The following is a 16463-nucleotide window of genomic DNA, read 5'->3' on the forward strand; positions in this document are numbered from 1 at the left end:
ATTCTACAAAAACAGAAAATTTGCATGCAAGAACCTTATTACTTCTATTATATTACAAAAATGATTTACTTACCATAAAAGTAATTTATAAATTTATTATATTAAATCTTAATTGTGCTAGTAGAAATCTTTGTAAAACTTTTTTGTTATTACACATAATTTTATAATTTAAAAATAACTATATAGAGAAAACTCTAAGCCATTAATTTTTTTTCTCACAATAAAGACTAAACTAAAAACATCTTATTTTTTAAATGAAAATATTTCATGTTTAATGCTCCAAAATGTAATCACTTGAATAAAGTGTAAAATCTAAAATATTTAAAATTAAATAAAATAATAATAATATTAATTATACCAATAAACCTCCCTAAATTCCTCTTTCTTGAGGGGTCCAGCCTTTCTATCTAACCTGATATAATATAAACACAAAATTATTGAAAGACTCTCATTTATGGTAGCCTTGAAGAGAACTTACAAGAAAACACGTTAATATACATTGAGTCTCTCTGAAGATTCAGCCTTCAAAGCACAAATACTTCATCTGGGTTTTGCTCAAATTCTCACGAAGTTTAAATCTTGACTACCCTTTTCTTATCCAAAGTGTCAATCTTTAACACCATTTCTTGGAAAAAGTTTCAAATCTTGAGATGGGTTGTTTTAGTAGCAAAGAAAAAGCTCCAAGACCAGATGTTAATGGTTGTACTTATAGACCATCAACAACTGGTTATTCTAGGCAACAACAACCTCAATATCATCAAAGCCAACAAAAGGCCGTAGCCCCTCAAATTCAGACACAAAGCCCACCACGAAGACCTCAACAGACACAGCAAAAAACCCCAACAAGGCCAGTTCCAAAGGTTGATACTATACTAGGAAAACCTTTTGAAGACATCAAGCAACTCTATACACTTAGTAAAGAGTTGGGTAGAGGTCAGTTTGGTATTACTTATTTGTGCACAGAGAATGCTACTGGTCATAGTTATGCTTGCAAGTCAATTTTGCGGAGGAAGTTGGTGAATAAGAAAGATAGAGATGATATTAAACGAGAGGTTAATATCATGCAACACTTGTCAGGGCAGCCAAATACTGTGGAATTTAGAGGGGTTTATGAGGATAGTCAATCTGTGCATCTTGTTATGGAGCTATGTGCAGGCGGGGAGCTTTTTGATAGGATTATTGCAAAAGGGCATTATTCAGAAAGAGATGCTGCTAAGATTTTCAGGGAGATAGTGAATGTGGTTCATGCTTGTCATTTTATGGGTGTGATGCATAGAGATCTCAAACCTGAGAATTTCTTGCTGTCTAGTAAAGATGAGGGTGCTTCTCTGAAGGCAACTGATTTTGGACTGTCTGTGTTTATCGAGGAAGGTTAATTTCTTAAATCCTTTATGCTTTTCATTTTAGTTCAGTTAATGGTCATATAATATACGTGATGTTGCATTACGCTGAGTTGTTTGAGAACAGTGTTAAAACCTGATGTGTTGTATAATGTTTGTGCTTTTAGTTTTGTGAATTTCAGAATTTTTCTGCATAACATTGTTGGAGTTGTTCAAATTCTGGTTTCGAATTTGTTCGAGAAGTAGAAAGGAGGAGTTGAATTTGGTGTTAAGTGGTAGAATTGGATATTTTCTATTAGAATGAGCAACTACAAAACAGAGAATTGGGTCAGTTGATATATCCTATTTGCTGGATGGTGTACCTTTTATTGTTTTTCTGGTAAGAAAGAAGACTCTTGTTTTTCTGTATTTGAAGTTGATCTAGCTCACGGGTTTGGTATGCAAGTCAATTTATTTTTGGTGGAGCCAGCCTCCGACTGAATTTCTATTTGCGAATAGCAGACCTGACCTACATTCTGTATGTTATTAATTTTGATGCGGTTCTGCCTCTGACTATTATTATGGGTAAAAGCCTAGTGAGGCTAGCTTGATTAGCCATAAAAGGTGCTCAAAACAATGTCTTTCAAGAAATTTTTTCAGATACTGTAACGGCACCTTTTGTTTATTAGAAGACGTTTTGAGCTCAGTGGTGAGATTAGACAAACTAGCAAATGATCCTTTTCTTTTACTATTTTTTGAACTCCTTGGATTAAGCTATGTTGAGGAAAATGTAACGCATGTAAATAGAGCAGGATGGATAGATTTCAGGAAATGTGACGGGCTGTTTCCTGCCTGCAGTTGACAAGAAGTTATATTTGGTCTTCTGTTCATCTTACTTTTTTCAGCTGATATTTAAAAAGTATGGAGTGTAAAACACTTGTTTTCCTGCTCTTTCTGTTTTATCTGGCTAGCAGTTACGTTTACAAGTCAGTTTATTTCTGGTAAAGCTATCCCCTGCTGATTTCTATTTGAGAATAGTAGATTCAACCTTATTTTGCATGTTGATGATTATGAAGGGGTTTTGCCTGTGTCTATGACGAGTAACCCTAGTGAGGCTAGCTTCAGTAGCATTAAAAGAAGTTAGATACACTACATTTCTCAAGAGGTTTATTAAGGAGCATTCTGAGGTTGTAGTGAGATCAGGTATTCTCATAATGAGGTTTTGGTGGACTTGGGCAATCAATAAATGCCTAGTGATCTTTTTCCATTTCTTCTTTTAACCTTGTATGACTCATCTAAATTGAGAAGATAAGGCGTATAAACAGAGTAGGGTGGACAAATCTTAAGAAATATGATAAGCTGTTTTGGCACTAGCAATTGACAACAAAGTACATCAGTTCTTCCATTCATTTTACTTGTTTGTATGATCTTTCTGTCTCAGTTATCTTCAAATTTCTACCTTTGCTACTCTTTTGAAACTCCATTCAAGTTTTAGGATTGTATCAATTTGTTCTTACAAACATTAAATTGACCACGAATTATTATGTTGACTGAGCTTTTCCAAAACATTTTGCAGGGAAAGTTTACCGTGATATAGTTGGTAGTGCGTACTATGTTGCTCCTGAGGTATTGCGGCGCAGTTATGGAAAGGAAATAGACATTTGGAGTGCGGGAGTTATCTTGTACATTCTACTCAGTGGTGTACCTCCTTTTTGGGCTGGTAAAAACAAGTTTTGGCCAAATGTTATTTGTTTAAAAAATCTTTCTTATAAATTGCTTTAGATTTCCACTGTGGATTAATTTAATTTACTAAATTTGTGTTGTAGAAAATGAAAGAGGAATATTTAATGCCATTCTACAAGGTGACATCGACTTTGAAAGTCAACCATGGCCTTCGATAACGAACAGTGCAAAAGACCTGGTCAGGAGGATGTTGACTCAGGATCCTAACAAGCGAATCACTTCTGCACAAGTTCTTGGTAAGAAGCTTTATTTTTTGGTTAGTTTCTGGTATCACATCTGACTTTTGCGCTGCACTTGCATGCTTTTGTGCCTTATATCAATTAATGTGTGGTTAGAGCATCCATGGATTAAGGATGGAGGTGCTGACAGACCGATAGACAGTGCTGTTCTCTCTAGAATGAAACAATTCAGGGCAATGAATAAGCTGATGAAGCTTGCTTTGAAGGTAAATTTTTAATTTATCTGAAATGCCCTTATTGTTCTTATGATTCTTTCTGAAGATCCGTGTTGTGATTCTTGGTTGTCCTCTATAAAGTATTTGCTTATGTGTCTACAAGTGCTATGGTTGAATGAACCTTGTTGATTGTATGTAGAAGTTATTTTGCAAAAACTATTTAAATATATCAAGAAGAGTTATTGTAGCTTTTGGCATTTCATTTAGCAGCGTTCGGCATGTGCATGTGTTCATATCTTCTGCTTCTGTAGTTACTAACCACCTATTGACATAACAGGTGTCACCCAATGCCTTGGGCCTTTGCACCTGATTTTCTGTTTAGAGAGAGTTCAGAGTTGGAGACCCTAGGCACAGGACATACTTTCTCCCTCGTAGTATATTTATTTGTATATTTCAATGGGATTGGATAACATATAAACTATAGGTGGTAACAGAAATGGTTAAATGAAAGTTTTCTATTCCTTTTTCTTTCTCTTGACTTTAAAATGTTCTTATTGTATTTCCGATGTAAAAATGCATGACAACCATTTCCCAAGATTGGACACATTTAACGGACTACCATCCTGCAATTGTTTCCAAAGTTGAAAAAATTGCAAGGCAGAAATTTTAAGATATATTTTCCAAGTTTTGAGTGATAAGAGTCTACATGGGAATATAGGATTGTTTTTGGTCTTCTGTTCGTAACAATGTATACTTGGAAATCCCATAGGTCATTGCTGAAAATCTTTCTGAAGAAGAAATTAAAGGTCTTAAAGCAATGTTCACGAACATGGACACCGACAAGAGTGGAACCATCACCTATGAAGAGCTGAAGACAGGTCTGGCTCGACTTGGGTCAAAGCTCTCTGAAGCTGAAGTCAAGAACCTCATGGAAGCTGTAAGTAATAGAGGGACCTAACAACACTGAATTTTCTGATTATGTCCGGTACCTCTTTCTCATATAGCTTGAATGCAATCAGGCTGATGTGGATGGAAATGGAAGTATTGACTACATTGAGTTTATCTCTGCCACTATGCATAGATATAAGTTGGAAAGAGAAGAGCACCTGTACAAAGCATTCCAGTACTTTGATAAGGACAGCAGTGGGTGAGTTCTCATTCCCCTTGTTCACCACATTTCTTGTTTGGAAATCATTGATTTTATATGTTTCCGGTGTTTGATCAGTTTGAACTAGTAGAATGCGAAAGTGAGTGTCATTCGTGCTTTATCCCTTGTAGCTTGTACTTAAAAGTGATTACTGATAATTTATTATACATGTCCAAGGAATTCTAATAAGGCTTATCTATTTTATGATTACATGGGGCAAATTAGATTCTGCCAGTGCCAGGAACCTATGCTTTTGCAGCCTTATTTAAGGCGGTGTTGTAGATGAATCAAGAAAAGTTCGTTGTTATAAATTTCATGACAGGTATATAACAAGGGATGAATTAGAGTTGGCAATGAAGGAGTACGGAATGGGAGATGAATCCAGCATTAAGGAAATAATTGCTGAGGTGGATGCAGATAATGTAAGTGGTCGTCATAATTCGAACTTTTGTAACTTATATTATAATAACAGTATTGGTTAATAATAATATCATGGGAATGAACAGGATGGGAGGATCAACTACGAAGAATTCTGTGCAATGATGAGAAGTGGAACTCCGCATGCACCGAGCCTCTATTAATTCTAAAGGTGAGAGCAGAGCTATTACTTGAGAGTTTATTAGAAACCATAGCAATCTCACTGAGAATGCACTAATACACTGTCCAATATGCCATTTTGAATCCAAAACCCTGAACTTTGAGCACAAGTTCGGATTGCTCGGATTTGCGTTGTAATGTTTGTGCATATCTAGTATCTTGTTTGTTCCATTTTCTGGTTCCCTTTTCACTTTTATTTTTTTCCCCCAACAAGTTGCACTCTCTTGAAAAATTATGGTGGATAATGAATAAACTCTACTGCTATCTCCTCTGGGAATGCTTTTCCGCCTGTTTGCCTCGTTCCTGCATAGCAGTGAGAATTTATTGCTATGTGGGTTTTACAAACTCTTTGGTGGAATTAATCAATCGCCACCAAGCCATCAGATTTCTGTGATGGACTAACACTTGATATCACGTGGGAAGAGATAAAAGGAGCACAATTTTATCACTTCAGAAGCAATGAGTTCTGGTCTACGATTGGGGCCAAGGAATATATGCAGTTTTTCCCATGATCTGTGTGTTTACAGCAAAATAAAATCAGCAATTTAAGGTGCTGTTGACCCTTCTACTTTTCTTGGATTCACCTAGCAAGAAGCTTGATTGTTCTTGAAGAACCTGCTCCCCTGTGGACCTTTCCTGTCACCATGCTCGCCAGCTAATGCAAGACAATGGTGGCATCTGTTTGCTATCCAACGCAGGAACTATCAAAATGTGTTTAGGCAACCAAAAACAGCCACACTTCGGTTGAAACTTGTCTACGGGGGAGATGAGAAAATAATATAAATTATATTTTAAAATTTTATTTAATAATTAAATAATGACAAATTTGAATTTTATTATTTATTTTATTTGATAAAATTAATCACAATATAATAACAAACATAATAACAAACATGTGTAAATTTAAAAAGCTTTTACACGATAAAAATATTAGAAAATAATATTTAAAAGGTTTTTACATGATAAAAATATTAAAAATAATATAAATCTGTTCTCATTTCATTTTAACAACAAAATTAATCAGTGATCCATAGAAACAATGCATGACTGCCAAATTGCAATGAGTAGAAGCATATCACTCGTTGTTAGAGACGGAGTTGCTTATGACCCGAAAAAACTATGGTAGAAGCATATCATTCCATATTTGAAACTTTCATATAATATTTTTTTGGGTTTAATAGTGGCCTTTTAATTAACCTGAACAAAGGTCTAGGTCACTTGGATATGATATTGTTTGGTTTTTTTTGCATGGTTGAACCTAAACCTCCTAATCTGGGGGGATGAACATTCAAACAACTTGATTACCAAAATGAAATCACATTATTCACAAGAGAAGTTCTGTCAGTAGTAAATGTAAATAATAATAATAATAATAATAATAAAGGGGGACAAGTTACTTGCAAAACCTAGAAAAAATTCCCCATTTCGAAGCTAGAAAAACTCGAACCAGACATCATGTGAAGCTAATAAATAGTGAGCATCAGAAGTTAACATCAATATACTTAACCTTATAAAACACAAGTTACTAGGAAAACAAAATATAATCTAACACCAACTTGCCTACCCTTTAAGATTAATATCTCAATTATTGTACTGTAATCTAAACTATAATGACCAGCAAATTAAAGAGGAGTTGCTTACTAATTACATGACTCATTTCCCTTCTCAAGTAAACCTTTCATAAATCATAAAGATGACAGATTAAAGCCTGTTAATTAACAGAGGGGTCCCTATGTTATCAATTGATCTTAATGATATCCCTTATTTTTGAATTTTTTTAATCTGACCGTGTCCATACAATTAGTCTCTTTGTCATGAAGGTAGCGATATTTTCCTCAGTCAACAAGTACAGAAACAATAAAGATAAATGATATAAGACAGAATAGAAGATGAAAACAAAATTATATTTGGTAATCATTTACAAAATAAAATGATTGTTTATATATCTTGTTTGATTATGGTAGATAACACATAATAAAATATAAAAAAAATTATTTTACAATTCAACTCAAGACTCGGCTAATCCAAGACCTAATATGGTTCAGGTTTTAGAAGAAAAAAAGGATTGACCTGACCTAATTATGTCAAAAACTCGGGCTGGCTTGAGATAAAACACGGGTCAGAAACCTATTAACCTTTTGTTCCCATGAATTGAGCCTTGCTCCTGGTCGTCTCTCGAGTCAGGTTTTTAAATTATGATAATGATCATTTGTATCCATATGTTGACTCAGGTCAACTTGGGTTGACCCTCCCGACACGTGACATGGGTCCTGCCTCGGGTTGATATCCCGAGTGAGGTTTTAAGGTTATGATAAAAACTATTTTTATCCATAAATTGACAGAGTTTTACGCTCTCGACCCGTGACCCAAACCTTGTCCTGGGTCGACCCCTGAGTTAGCTTTTAAAACTATGATAATTATCACTTTTATTTTTATGTTGACTCAAGTCAGTTTATCCTTCCAACCCATGACTGAAGCCTTGCGCCGGATTAACTCTTGAGTTGGATTTTAAAACTATGATAATAACTCTTTTTATCCTTACATGTCTTAATTTGATAATTTTAAAATTGAAAGTTTTTTACAATGATATTTTAGAAGTAATACGTATTATCTCTAGAGACATGTCTTCTCTGTAATTTTTGTTTTGAAAAGATAAAAATTTACTCCAAAATTATCTCAGAAACATGTTTATTTTTATATCTCTATTTTTTCTATGAAACATATTTCTATTTTTATTGTCTTTGTCCTTTCTATCTTGACACAACAACAAAACAATATCTAACGATGATGTTATTTAAATTACCTTTGAAATATATGTCTTTTAAAAAAAAAATAGATAATGAATTAAAAAAAAGCATTAAACAACAAATTGAAAACCAAAAACATTAAACTGAAAAGTGCAATTCCCACCAATTTTGTCTTTCCTTGATTTATAATTAGATTCTGATTAAAACTAAAATATTATGAAATTAAAAAAAAAATCATGAAAACTCAAGTAGTAAAAAAACTTAAAACCACAAAAATTATATTTTTTAATCAAATATATAAGAATTTGGGTTTGTGATAGCTTAGTTTTCATGAAAATGACTGAGAGAGAGAATCTTGGATATATGTTTTTAATGTGAATTTATTATATTATTAATTTTATGTATTTATTAGTTTTTTTTAGTTTTTTTAAATGATTAATTATATATGAGGGGAAAGAATTATTGATAAGACCTTATAAATATTAATTTTTCCTTCTATTTTTTATTTTTTTATGACTTTTTTCAAATATAATAAAGAATATTTCAAAGTTAATATCAGATAACATCATTAATGATATGAACAGAAAAGATTATTTAAAAAAAAAAAAAATGAAGGATGCCATTAAAAAAATGGATAATACGTGTACCCAAATCTCATTTAACCATTAATTGAGCAACCCTAGGATCATTAAACCAACTTTCTCTTGTGTTCATCTCCCTTGATCACTAAGAAAATCAGGCTTTGAGGGGCTGGTTAGTTTCTTAATTATAATTAATTAATTAAGAAGGTGGGCATAATTTAAAATTAGAAGGATAGGTATCCGAGGTTTTCAAGCTTCATATTCCCCTGACACGAAATTTCATTAGAGACAAGCACTTAGGTAACCTTTCCACGTGAGGATGGATTTGTATATTGCAAAAACTAGGGTTCCAAAATCATATGCACGTGTGCACACTATTTCTTTATGCCTTTATACATGGGGAAAAGGGTCATGGACTCTCTTGTCAAGGCAGACAGACAGCAGATAGATCTTTTCATTTTGCAGTATTTATAATCATTACTCCTCCATGTCCATTCTCATTTATTCTTTGATAATTAGGGCTCCTCTCTTAATGATGGACACCTCTTATCTACGTGCAACATTGCTGTAAAACCTAGCGAGTTAACTGGTGGCTCGCCTAATCACGAGTTGACATGAATCAAACCCCATTCATGTTTTGCAGAGATTTTAATATTATTACAGTGGTTATTTTTGAAAGTATTTATCAGTATCATATTCTCAAGTATCCAAAAAAGAGTGAATAGAGCTCGGCGAGAGTAATCAATGGCTGTCCAGATTGGAAACCGGTAACAGTTGTTTTGATATAATATAATTAAATTATTTCGCTAAACATTTTAGCCTGGTAGAGTTACTATATGATAAATAGAATGATTGATGAATGCCTAGGATGCTCCTAGCTAGCTTGCTTAAAAACGGGGCACAGACACACACACACCACTTGTAGAACAAGACATTGTTGTATTAAATATTAATTATATCAGAATCGCAAACTGTTTCCAATAATCTAAGAGATAATTTTCTTGATCGAAGACTATAAAATATGAGGCCATGAACCCTAAGACAAGGACAAGAAAGCACAATGCACCATCTTAAACAAAGTGATGTGTTGGTAAAATACAGCCTTTTAATATATATATATATATATATATATATATATATATATATATATATATATATATATATATATGGAGACTTGCTATTTCAAGAGTAAGTGCCTTCTTGTAAGTGTTAATGACTTTGGTCTATGAGATCATGAGAGCAAAGCACTTGACAAAAGTCACGGAAATTTAAGATTAAATGAAAAGGAATCCTATGACGTTGGCCCAATGTTGATTAAGGGGTATTGACAGCTACTCATCAAGCCACCATCAAGACTAGGTTTATTAATAAAATCAAATACAAGTTATTTATGTCAAAGACTGTCACCGGTTAATGTAAAGTCTCGTCTGTTAGTTTAAAATTTTGCGTTCAAATATTTCTTAGGTATAATTTCAAAGTTTTTATTTTGTATTTTTATGCTTTTCTAGTCGTTGTTTTTTTAATTTGAAGAGAATAGTTTTTTATTTTATTTTTTTCCTATTCAATATAATTAGTATTTTATTTTATATGAAGGGTTATAATAGTCTTTTAGCAACTAAAGATATCAATGAATAAAATTAAGTACTTTGAGAGTCTCTCTATAGTTATGGTGTCTTGAGTCTTTAAGGATTTTAACTTATAATAAACTCTATTACTTTTCCTTCTCTTATGCGTGAGTTGGTATTAGAACTCTGTATTAGTTGGTATTAGAGTCCAATAATTTTTAGTGGTTTTAGTTGGAGATTGTAGAGGACGTGTATTAGAGTTTAATGATTCTTGATGGTTAGTTGTTGTATAATGTTGAATAACCATAGCTGAAAAAAATTACGAAAAAGGATGTGCTTGTATAAGAGAGGATGAAGAGATTCCTCCCCCGGAAAAAGAAGTCTAAGAACTTGTGTGTTGTTTCTATAATGAGAATCTTAGTGACGAGATCTATGATAGGATGACCTGCATAAAAATATTGTGTTAGAAATCCAAAATAGAATGACTCACACAAAAATATTGCATTAGGGATCTCAAGTATAAGTTTCTTTTAACCTAGGGAGACTGCTATAAAAGCTGTTATGAAAATAAATATTTTTTCTATTATTATGTTTTTCTAGTTTTTTTTTATTTGAAGGAAATATTTTTTTTAATTTAATATTATTTGGGTTTTCTATATATATATATATATATATAATGGTTGTAATATTTTTTTGATAAGTGGAGACATAAATGAATAAAATTAATTATTTTGAGAGTCTTTTTATAATTAAGATATTTTTTTTTTTGAAGATTTTGATTTGTAATTAACTCATCTTTTGCTTTCGTGTGCAATTATTATAAAATTATTCTTAAAATCTTATCTGATTTTTAAAAAATACTAATGTCTTTTCGAAGAATTTCTTTTCATGTGACCTCGTATCTCAACCAACCTCTAAACTAGAAGAATGGTTTTGTTCATGATTTTGAGTACCCATAAAACTTACTTTCACAGCATGCATGAAGTTTTAATGAAGTCTCATGTTTGGAGTCTATTTCAGTGTTAAGAATTGAATTCTATAAATCAGAGATCAACCATTTCAATGTATAATTTCAAAGAGCTAAAAATTAATATTAAAATTAACTTTCTTAAAATATTCATTTAGCCCTCTTTTTAAAAAATATTTTTGAAGAAATTAATAAAATAAATGCAACGAGAATAATATAGAAAATAAAATAAATTTTATTTTTTAAAATTTGTAAATTTAACTTATTTGTGGATTGAATTTAAATTAAATATTATAATTGAATTTAATTATAATATAAAATTGATTGAAATACTTGTAAGAAAACAAGAGTGTAAGAAAGAGAGAAAGCAAGTGGTCTTGCATGCCTAACCTCTCGCCGCTCTATTTTGCTTTTACACAACCAAAACAGAAAATCGAAACCCACAAAAGCTCCTCTTTTTTCTCTTCTAACCCTTCCATTTACTTGTATTGTTTATACTTCAACTTTCACAGTTTAACTTGCTACTCAATCTATAAACAGTCCCCTTTCCTTCTCTTTAACTCTTCCATTAATGAACCCTTTTTGACAATGGTATCGTCCTTAGCCTATCTTTTTGCTCTCAAAACCACCTTGTTTATCTAAGTTTTGCTTTGAGAGTGTAGTACTTCAACAGTCCAAGAAGTAGCTTTGCTTTTAAAGATGTTTCTCTCTTCTTGAAGTCTTGATCTTTGAACCATTTCTAAGTGTCTTTTATTGGTGGGTATCTCACTATGTCTGTGAGGGTAATTAGTTCTAGGCTATAAGTTTTGGAGAGTGTATAGACTTCTTATACTGTTCGGGTTCAATGGTGGAGCTTCAATCATGTGCTAGCTTGGTCAATGCTTCTGCATTGTGTTCAATAGAGCAAGAAGTGAAAGAAGAGAATACTGTCACTGTTATTGCAGAGATATCTGCAGAACTACAAAGGGAAAGAGAAAAGAATGCTGAGCTTATGGAGAAAATATCTGTACTTGAAGCTCAAATACAAGAAAGAGATCACAAGGGGTCCTTGATCACACACAGACAAGTATGATCACCAATCTCATATTTAAGTCTTTTGACTGTCAAAGATGCTTCATGTTCTTTTCCTTTTTTGAACAACCATTAATGTTTTAGTTTAAGCATGAAACAAAGTCTTTGTGAATGGATGGTTGCTGATAGTTTAGGACTTAGGAGCTGCTCTTAATTTAAGAAATTCTATTTTTCCTGTTTCTGATGATCGGCCTCTCACTTGTTTTTGCGCATCTATCTATCTATCTATCTCTGATCAATGATCCAGGAGCCTTTTACAGAAGAAGTTTATAACTAATGGATTAAGATATCAATAAGTTTCTACTGTTAAATTAATTCTCTTGTGCTCTAATATTGTTAGCAATTTTATGCGAGATAAATTTTAATGGACAGTCTTTTGCTCACTCTCAGGGCAGCTCTATCAATGCAACAGAAAGAAGGCTTAAGAGGTTCAAAAGACAGAAATTAAAAGTGGTCCAAAATGATGTTCAAAATGGAAATGCAGTCGATGTTGGGATGGTTTCACAGATAAAGCATGAGATTCCATTCAGTATTCCTCCCAAAGATGCAAGTCTTGAAGACTGCTTAGTCAATTGGATGAGCATGGATGAGACTCAGTTTTCGCAGCTTGAAAAACTGAAAGGTGATGACTCTGCTGCAGATTATAATGATACAGATGATACTGATGAAGAAGATGAAGCTGATAATAAAATTGACCACATTAATGGACAAATGGATGTGGTCCATGTGGGTGCTATTGAACTAAAAGAAAATCTTCATGAAGATAGTGTTGGTGAGGCAATAAAGTTACCATGCTTTGAAAGTTCCTTTGGTGGACAGAGTGAGCAAACATTACAACATCTGAACCAAGCAAGAAATGAAGATAGAAAGAATGATGGCCTTCCACCAGAGAAACAACTAGTTCATGATTGCGCAGATGCTCGAAATCATGACAACAGAGAAATTAAAAATAAGGAATCTCACAGGACAGAAGCAGATGATTTTGTACCTAAGGAGGCTTGTCATACTCGACCTGGAAATGTATCATTGCTTAGAAAGCCTCCGAAGATAGCTTTCTGTCCCAAGGAAGTAAAGAGGATACTCGAGTCTGAAGTCCTTCTATTGAGAAATGCTCAGTCCCACACCATCAGAAAAATCATAGTGTTTGCATCTCTTGGTATAAGGCATGGTTGTGATGATATGTATGAATTAGACTTCAATCATTTTAGCATTCTACGGAAGGGTGAACCATACGTATCACCGAAAGATCCAGGGGTAAGCGATTCTCTTTCGAAAATCTGCGGTTTTCTCCTCCGTATAATGGTATCAGAATAGTTGCTAAAAGATATGACTACAATGAGAATGCTTATGGTTTCAGAATTAGTACTTTATCCTGTTTTTATTAGCAGCCCTTCATTACTTGTAATAGACCATGTTAACCTTCCATGTCTACAATTGTTTCAACGTAAATCAACAAAGGAATCAGTAACAGGGAATAGTTTGTCGACAGGAGTATGTGCTATATGAGAATCCAGGAATTCAAAGGAAAATATTTTATCCAAATCGGCAGAATCCAACGCTATGTCCAGTTCAGATTCTTGAGGAAGAGAAGGACATGCGCCGATCAGATCCTAGTTGCCCATCATGCCTTTTTCTTTGCATTAAGTATGGTGGTAGGACAAGAAATCTTCCTCAAAATGAGTAAGTACTTATCTTCTGGCATTTCTGCTAAGTTCTTACCGAGTTGTATACTCTTGTAGCCTGATCTAAAGATATCTGTGTGATCATTTCTTTTCAGATATGTCAGGCAGCGGATGGGACGAAACAAGCTCAAGTCTTTCGGGCCACTTTTGTGCCGAATGGCAATGCTAGTTCACATACGCAGTGGGAGCTTCTTCTTCAAGGCCTTAGGAATCACGCTTTTATTCATGGCTGGCTTTCCTGATGACCTGGTACAAAGAGAAACCAAATACAGGAACTTAGACTTGCTGCAAAAATATTACAGGTAGATGAATGCTCAAAGATTGAAGCTTAATGCTTACATATTGAACCACATGCATTGAACTTCTGTTCTGAAGTATCATATATATAGATTAATTATCATATTCTTTTGAATATTATCCACTGTAAGGTTGCAGATAAGAATTAGCAACATTGATTGAGATGGTCATGAACAATACGATGAACCATCTCTTCTGATTTGTTAGGGTGGACTTCAGGAGGAGGTCAGGACTGAGGATTTATGAAGATTAATAAACTTTTCTCTTGCTTATTCCTGTTCTTTGCTCAACACCTACCGACTATTAAACTGCTTCATCTTCGAGAACATTACTCACATAATGCAGAAATTCTCTCTTGCAGGACTGATGAGGACGCAGAAGGAGAGGAGTTGTTTCTTTCACCGGAAAAGACGTGTGAAGTAGTAGGATTATGCCATCTCTTAGGTGATCTCCTCTTAAGAATTTAACTACTTAAATTTGATTTTGTTGCTTTCTTGCTCCTTGGCAGGCCAGTCCAGGGTCAAAGAAGTTAACAGGGAAAACAACTTCAACAAAATCAAAGGGAAAGAAACAATCAAACTCCTCAAGTAAGCCTCATAATCTTCCAAGATCATCAATTCCTGAGTCTGTGCCATCAACGTCTGCACCTCCCGCCCCATTTGGGCATATGGGATATTCCTCAATGCAAACTCATGCAATGGCAGCATTCCAGTCCATCCCATATCAAACTCCACCTGATACTCCATCAGTCCCAGGCCAAGTAATTAACAGTCCTAATGTCTCTTACCATAACCAAACCCCATATCACATGTTCCCACCACAGCCAGCAAATAGTTTTATGCCTATGATATATTGGTCAGCACCAAGTGCATTTCCTTCAAGTCCTTATGCCAACACATATGGTTATCGACCTTTTCCATCTACTGCAAACTACATTTCCATACACCATCAGCCTTATTACAGCCATCCTTCTTTGTGTTCTCTAATTCCCAAAGTGCCAGAAAAGAATGAGAAGAATGAAGTGACCCTGAAGGAATCTGATATTGACTCTGATAGCAGTTCAAGCAGTACAGAAACAAAAGTCCCATTACTAAGCTGAAACCCATGGATCGGTAGCCATATATATATATATATATATGTCTTTGATGACATCATCAAACACTTCTAGGAAATAAATCTTATCATAGGAAGTTGCAATGTGGTGCCTTTTTTGTCTTCTCTTGCACAGCTGGTATGTAATTCAACTCGTTGTAACTGTTCTATGCCAGTTTATAGTGAAATGCTGCAGCTTAGTCACTTCATCATTGAACAATATATAAATGAACTGGACATGTGTCTTGTGAAAATTAATGTCTCAGAGCAAAAGAAACGGATACAGGATCAACAAAAACATAGTTAATTGAAATGATAAACAAATATCTCTGAAATAATTTGTAAATGAATTTTTGTTATTTTAAAATAGAAGGTACACTCTGTTTTGTTTTTTTAAGACAATAATTAGACGCTACTTTAATTTATTAACAAAAATCAATAATCCATGTATGAAGGGCCACTGCCACTAAATGGTTAACTTATCCCTTTCATAGATCATTCTTGGTCCTTGGATCAATTTATAGTTTCACCGTCTTACAGTGGTCAAACTACTGCCATGCTTGTACTGTAGTGAAGAATAATTAACTCTGTTAAACTGATATTTTGGCATCAAATGTGTTTTTAATTGGCAAAATCTCACTCAAAAAACTCTGAAATAGAGAGTCTGCAGTCTCCCACATAAGCAAACTTTGGATAGATGGAATCGAGTGTTGAAAAAAATCTAGATATATTGCTTTTACAGGCTCTAATCCTCGTGGAGATAGCTTGCTAGTACTAGCCATGCTCAAATTAAAATGTTGTTTCAGAATTTTTCTTATTTTCCTAGTTATCTTCAAATTTCCTTCTTTATTTTTCATGTTATTTTGATTTTTTTTTCCTTTTCAACTTGTATCGGTTAAAGTTATTTTTAAAATAGTTTCCAGCATGATGCTACACGTATATAAAATGCAACCACTTGAAAATCCCACCATGAACAGAGAGAAAGTAAACCAGAAGCCATCATTTCCTAACGTACTCACTCTCTCTCAAGGCTCACTTCCTTTGTCTCCAAGTGTGTCTGAGGCTGAGACCCACACCTCTTCACTACACTCCACAACCGCATGATCTGTCTCTTTTACCTACCACAAAAGGGACATCTAGGGCGCAAAAATCCATAAACAAACATTATCTCAGTTAAAAAATCTTGTCCTTCCTGTTTCTCCACCCTTCTTTTGCTCTTTCTTAATTCTTTATTTGCCCTTCCTTTCTTATTTTAGTCATC

General features: G+C 33.8%; 2 protein-coding genes across 3 annotated transcripts; both read left to right on the plus strand.

Annotated features, from left to right (window-relative positions):
- The first annotated feature begins 445 nt into the window (after positions 1–445).
- LOC133698777 (calcium-dependent protein kinase-like) lies at positions 446–5371 on the plus strand. 2 transcript variants are annotated; one of them, XM_062121836.1, is made up of 8 exons: positions 447–1371; positions 2896–3039; positions 3146–3298; positions 3398–3507; positions 4226–4393; positions 4476–4603; positions 4926–5025; positions 5110–5371. In XM_062121836.1, the coding sequence occupies exons 1-8, from the start codon at positions 651–653 to the stop codon at positions 5182–5184; spliced, it is 1599 nt and encodes a 532-aa protein (XP_061977820.1). In that variant the 5' UTR covers positions 447–650; the 3' UTR covers positions 5185–5371. The 2 variants fall into 2 exon arrangements, 1 of the variants encoding a protein (XP_061977820.1); XR_009843195.1 differs by lacking the exon at positions 5110–5371 and having other exon boundaries at positions 446–1371; positions 4538–4603; positions 4926–4995.
- Positions 5372–11447: 6076 nt separating this feature from the next.
- On the plus strand, positions 11448–15406 carry LOC133698944 (uncharacterized). Its single transcript, XM_062122058.1, has 6 exons — positions 11448–12126; positions 12522–13385; positions 13621–13811; positions 13909–14115; positions 14472–14532; positions 14619–15406. Exons 1-6 carry the CDS (start codon positions 11905–11907, stop codon positions 15207–15209), a joined length of 2136 nt encoding a protein of 711 aa, XP_061978042.1. The 5' UTR covers positions 11448–11904; the 3' UTR covers positions 15210–15406.
- Positions 15407–16463: the final 1057 nt, after the last annotated feature.

The sequence above is a fragment of the Populus nigra genome, chromosome 7, assembly GCF_951802175.1.
Source record: "Populus nigra chromosome 7, ddPopNigr1.1, whole genome shotgun sequence".
In the NCBI taxonomy this organism is placed as follows: Eukaryota; Viridiplantae; Streptophyta; class Magnoliopsida; order Malpighiales; family Salicaceae; genus Populus; species Populus nigra.

Excerpts from the sequence above, each read along its gene's own strand:
- LOC133698777 (XM_062121836.1), top strand. The coding sequence starts at position 651 with ATGGGTTGTTTTAGTAGCAAAGAAAAAGCTCCAAGACCAGATGTTAAT. Across the intron at positions 1,372-2,895 it reads GTCTGTGTTTATCGAGGAAG|GGAAAGTTTACCGTGATATA; the intron begins GTTAATTTCTTA and ends AACATTTTGCAG. Across the intron at positions 5,026-5,109 it reads CTGAGGTGGATGCAGATAAT|GATGGGAGGATCAACTACGA; the intron begins GTAAGTGGTCGT and ends GGGAATGAACAG.
- LOC133698944 (XM_062122058.1), top strand. The coding sequence starts at position 11,905 with ATGGTGGAGCTTCAATCATGTGCTAGCTTGGTCAATGCTTCTGCATTG. Across the intron at positions 14,116-14,471 it reads TTGCTGCAAAAATATTACAG|GACTGATGAGGACGCAGAAG; the intron begins GTAGATGAATGC and ends TCTCTCTTGCAG. Across the intron at positions 14,533-14,618 it reads CGGAAAAGACGTGTGAAGTA|GCCAGTCCAGGGTCAAAGAA; the intron begins GTAGGATTATGC and ends GCTCCTTGGCAG.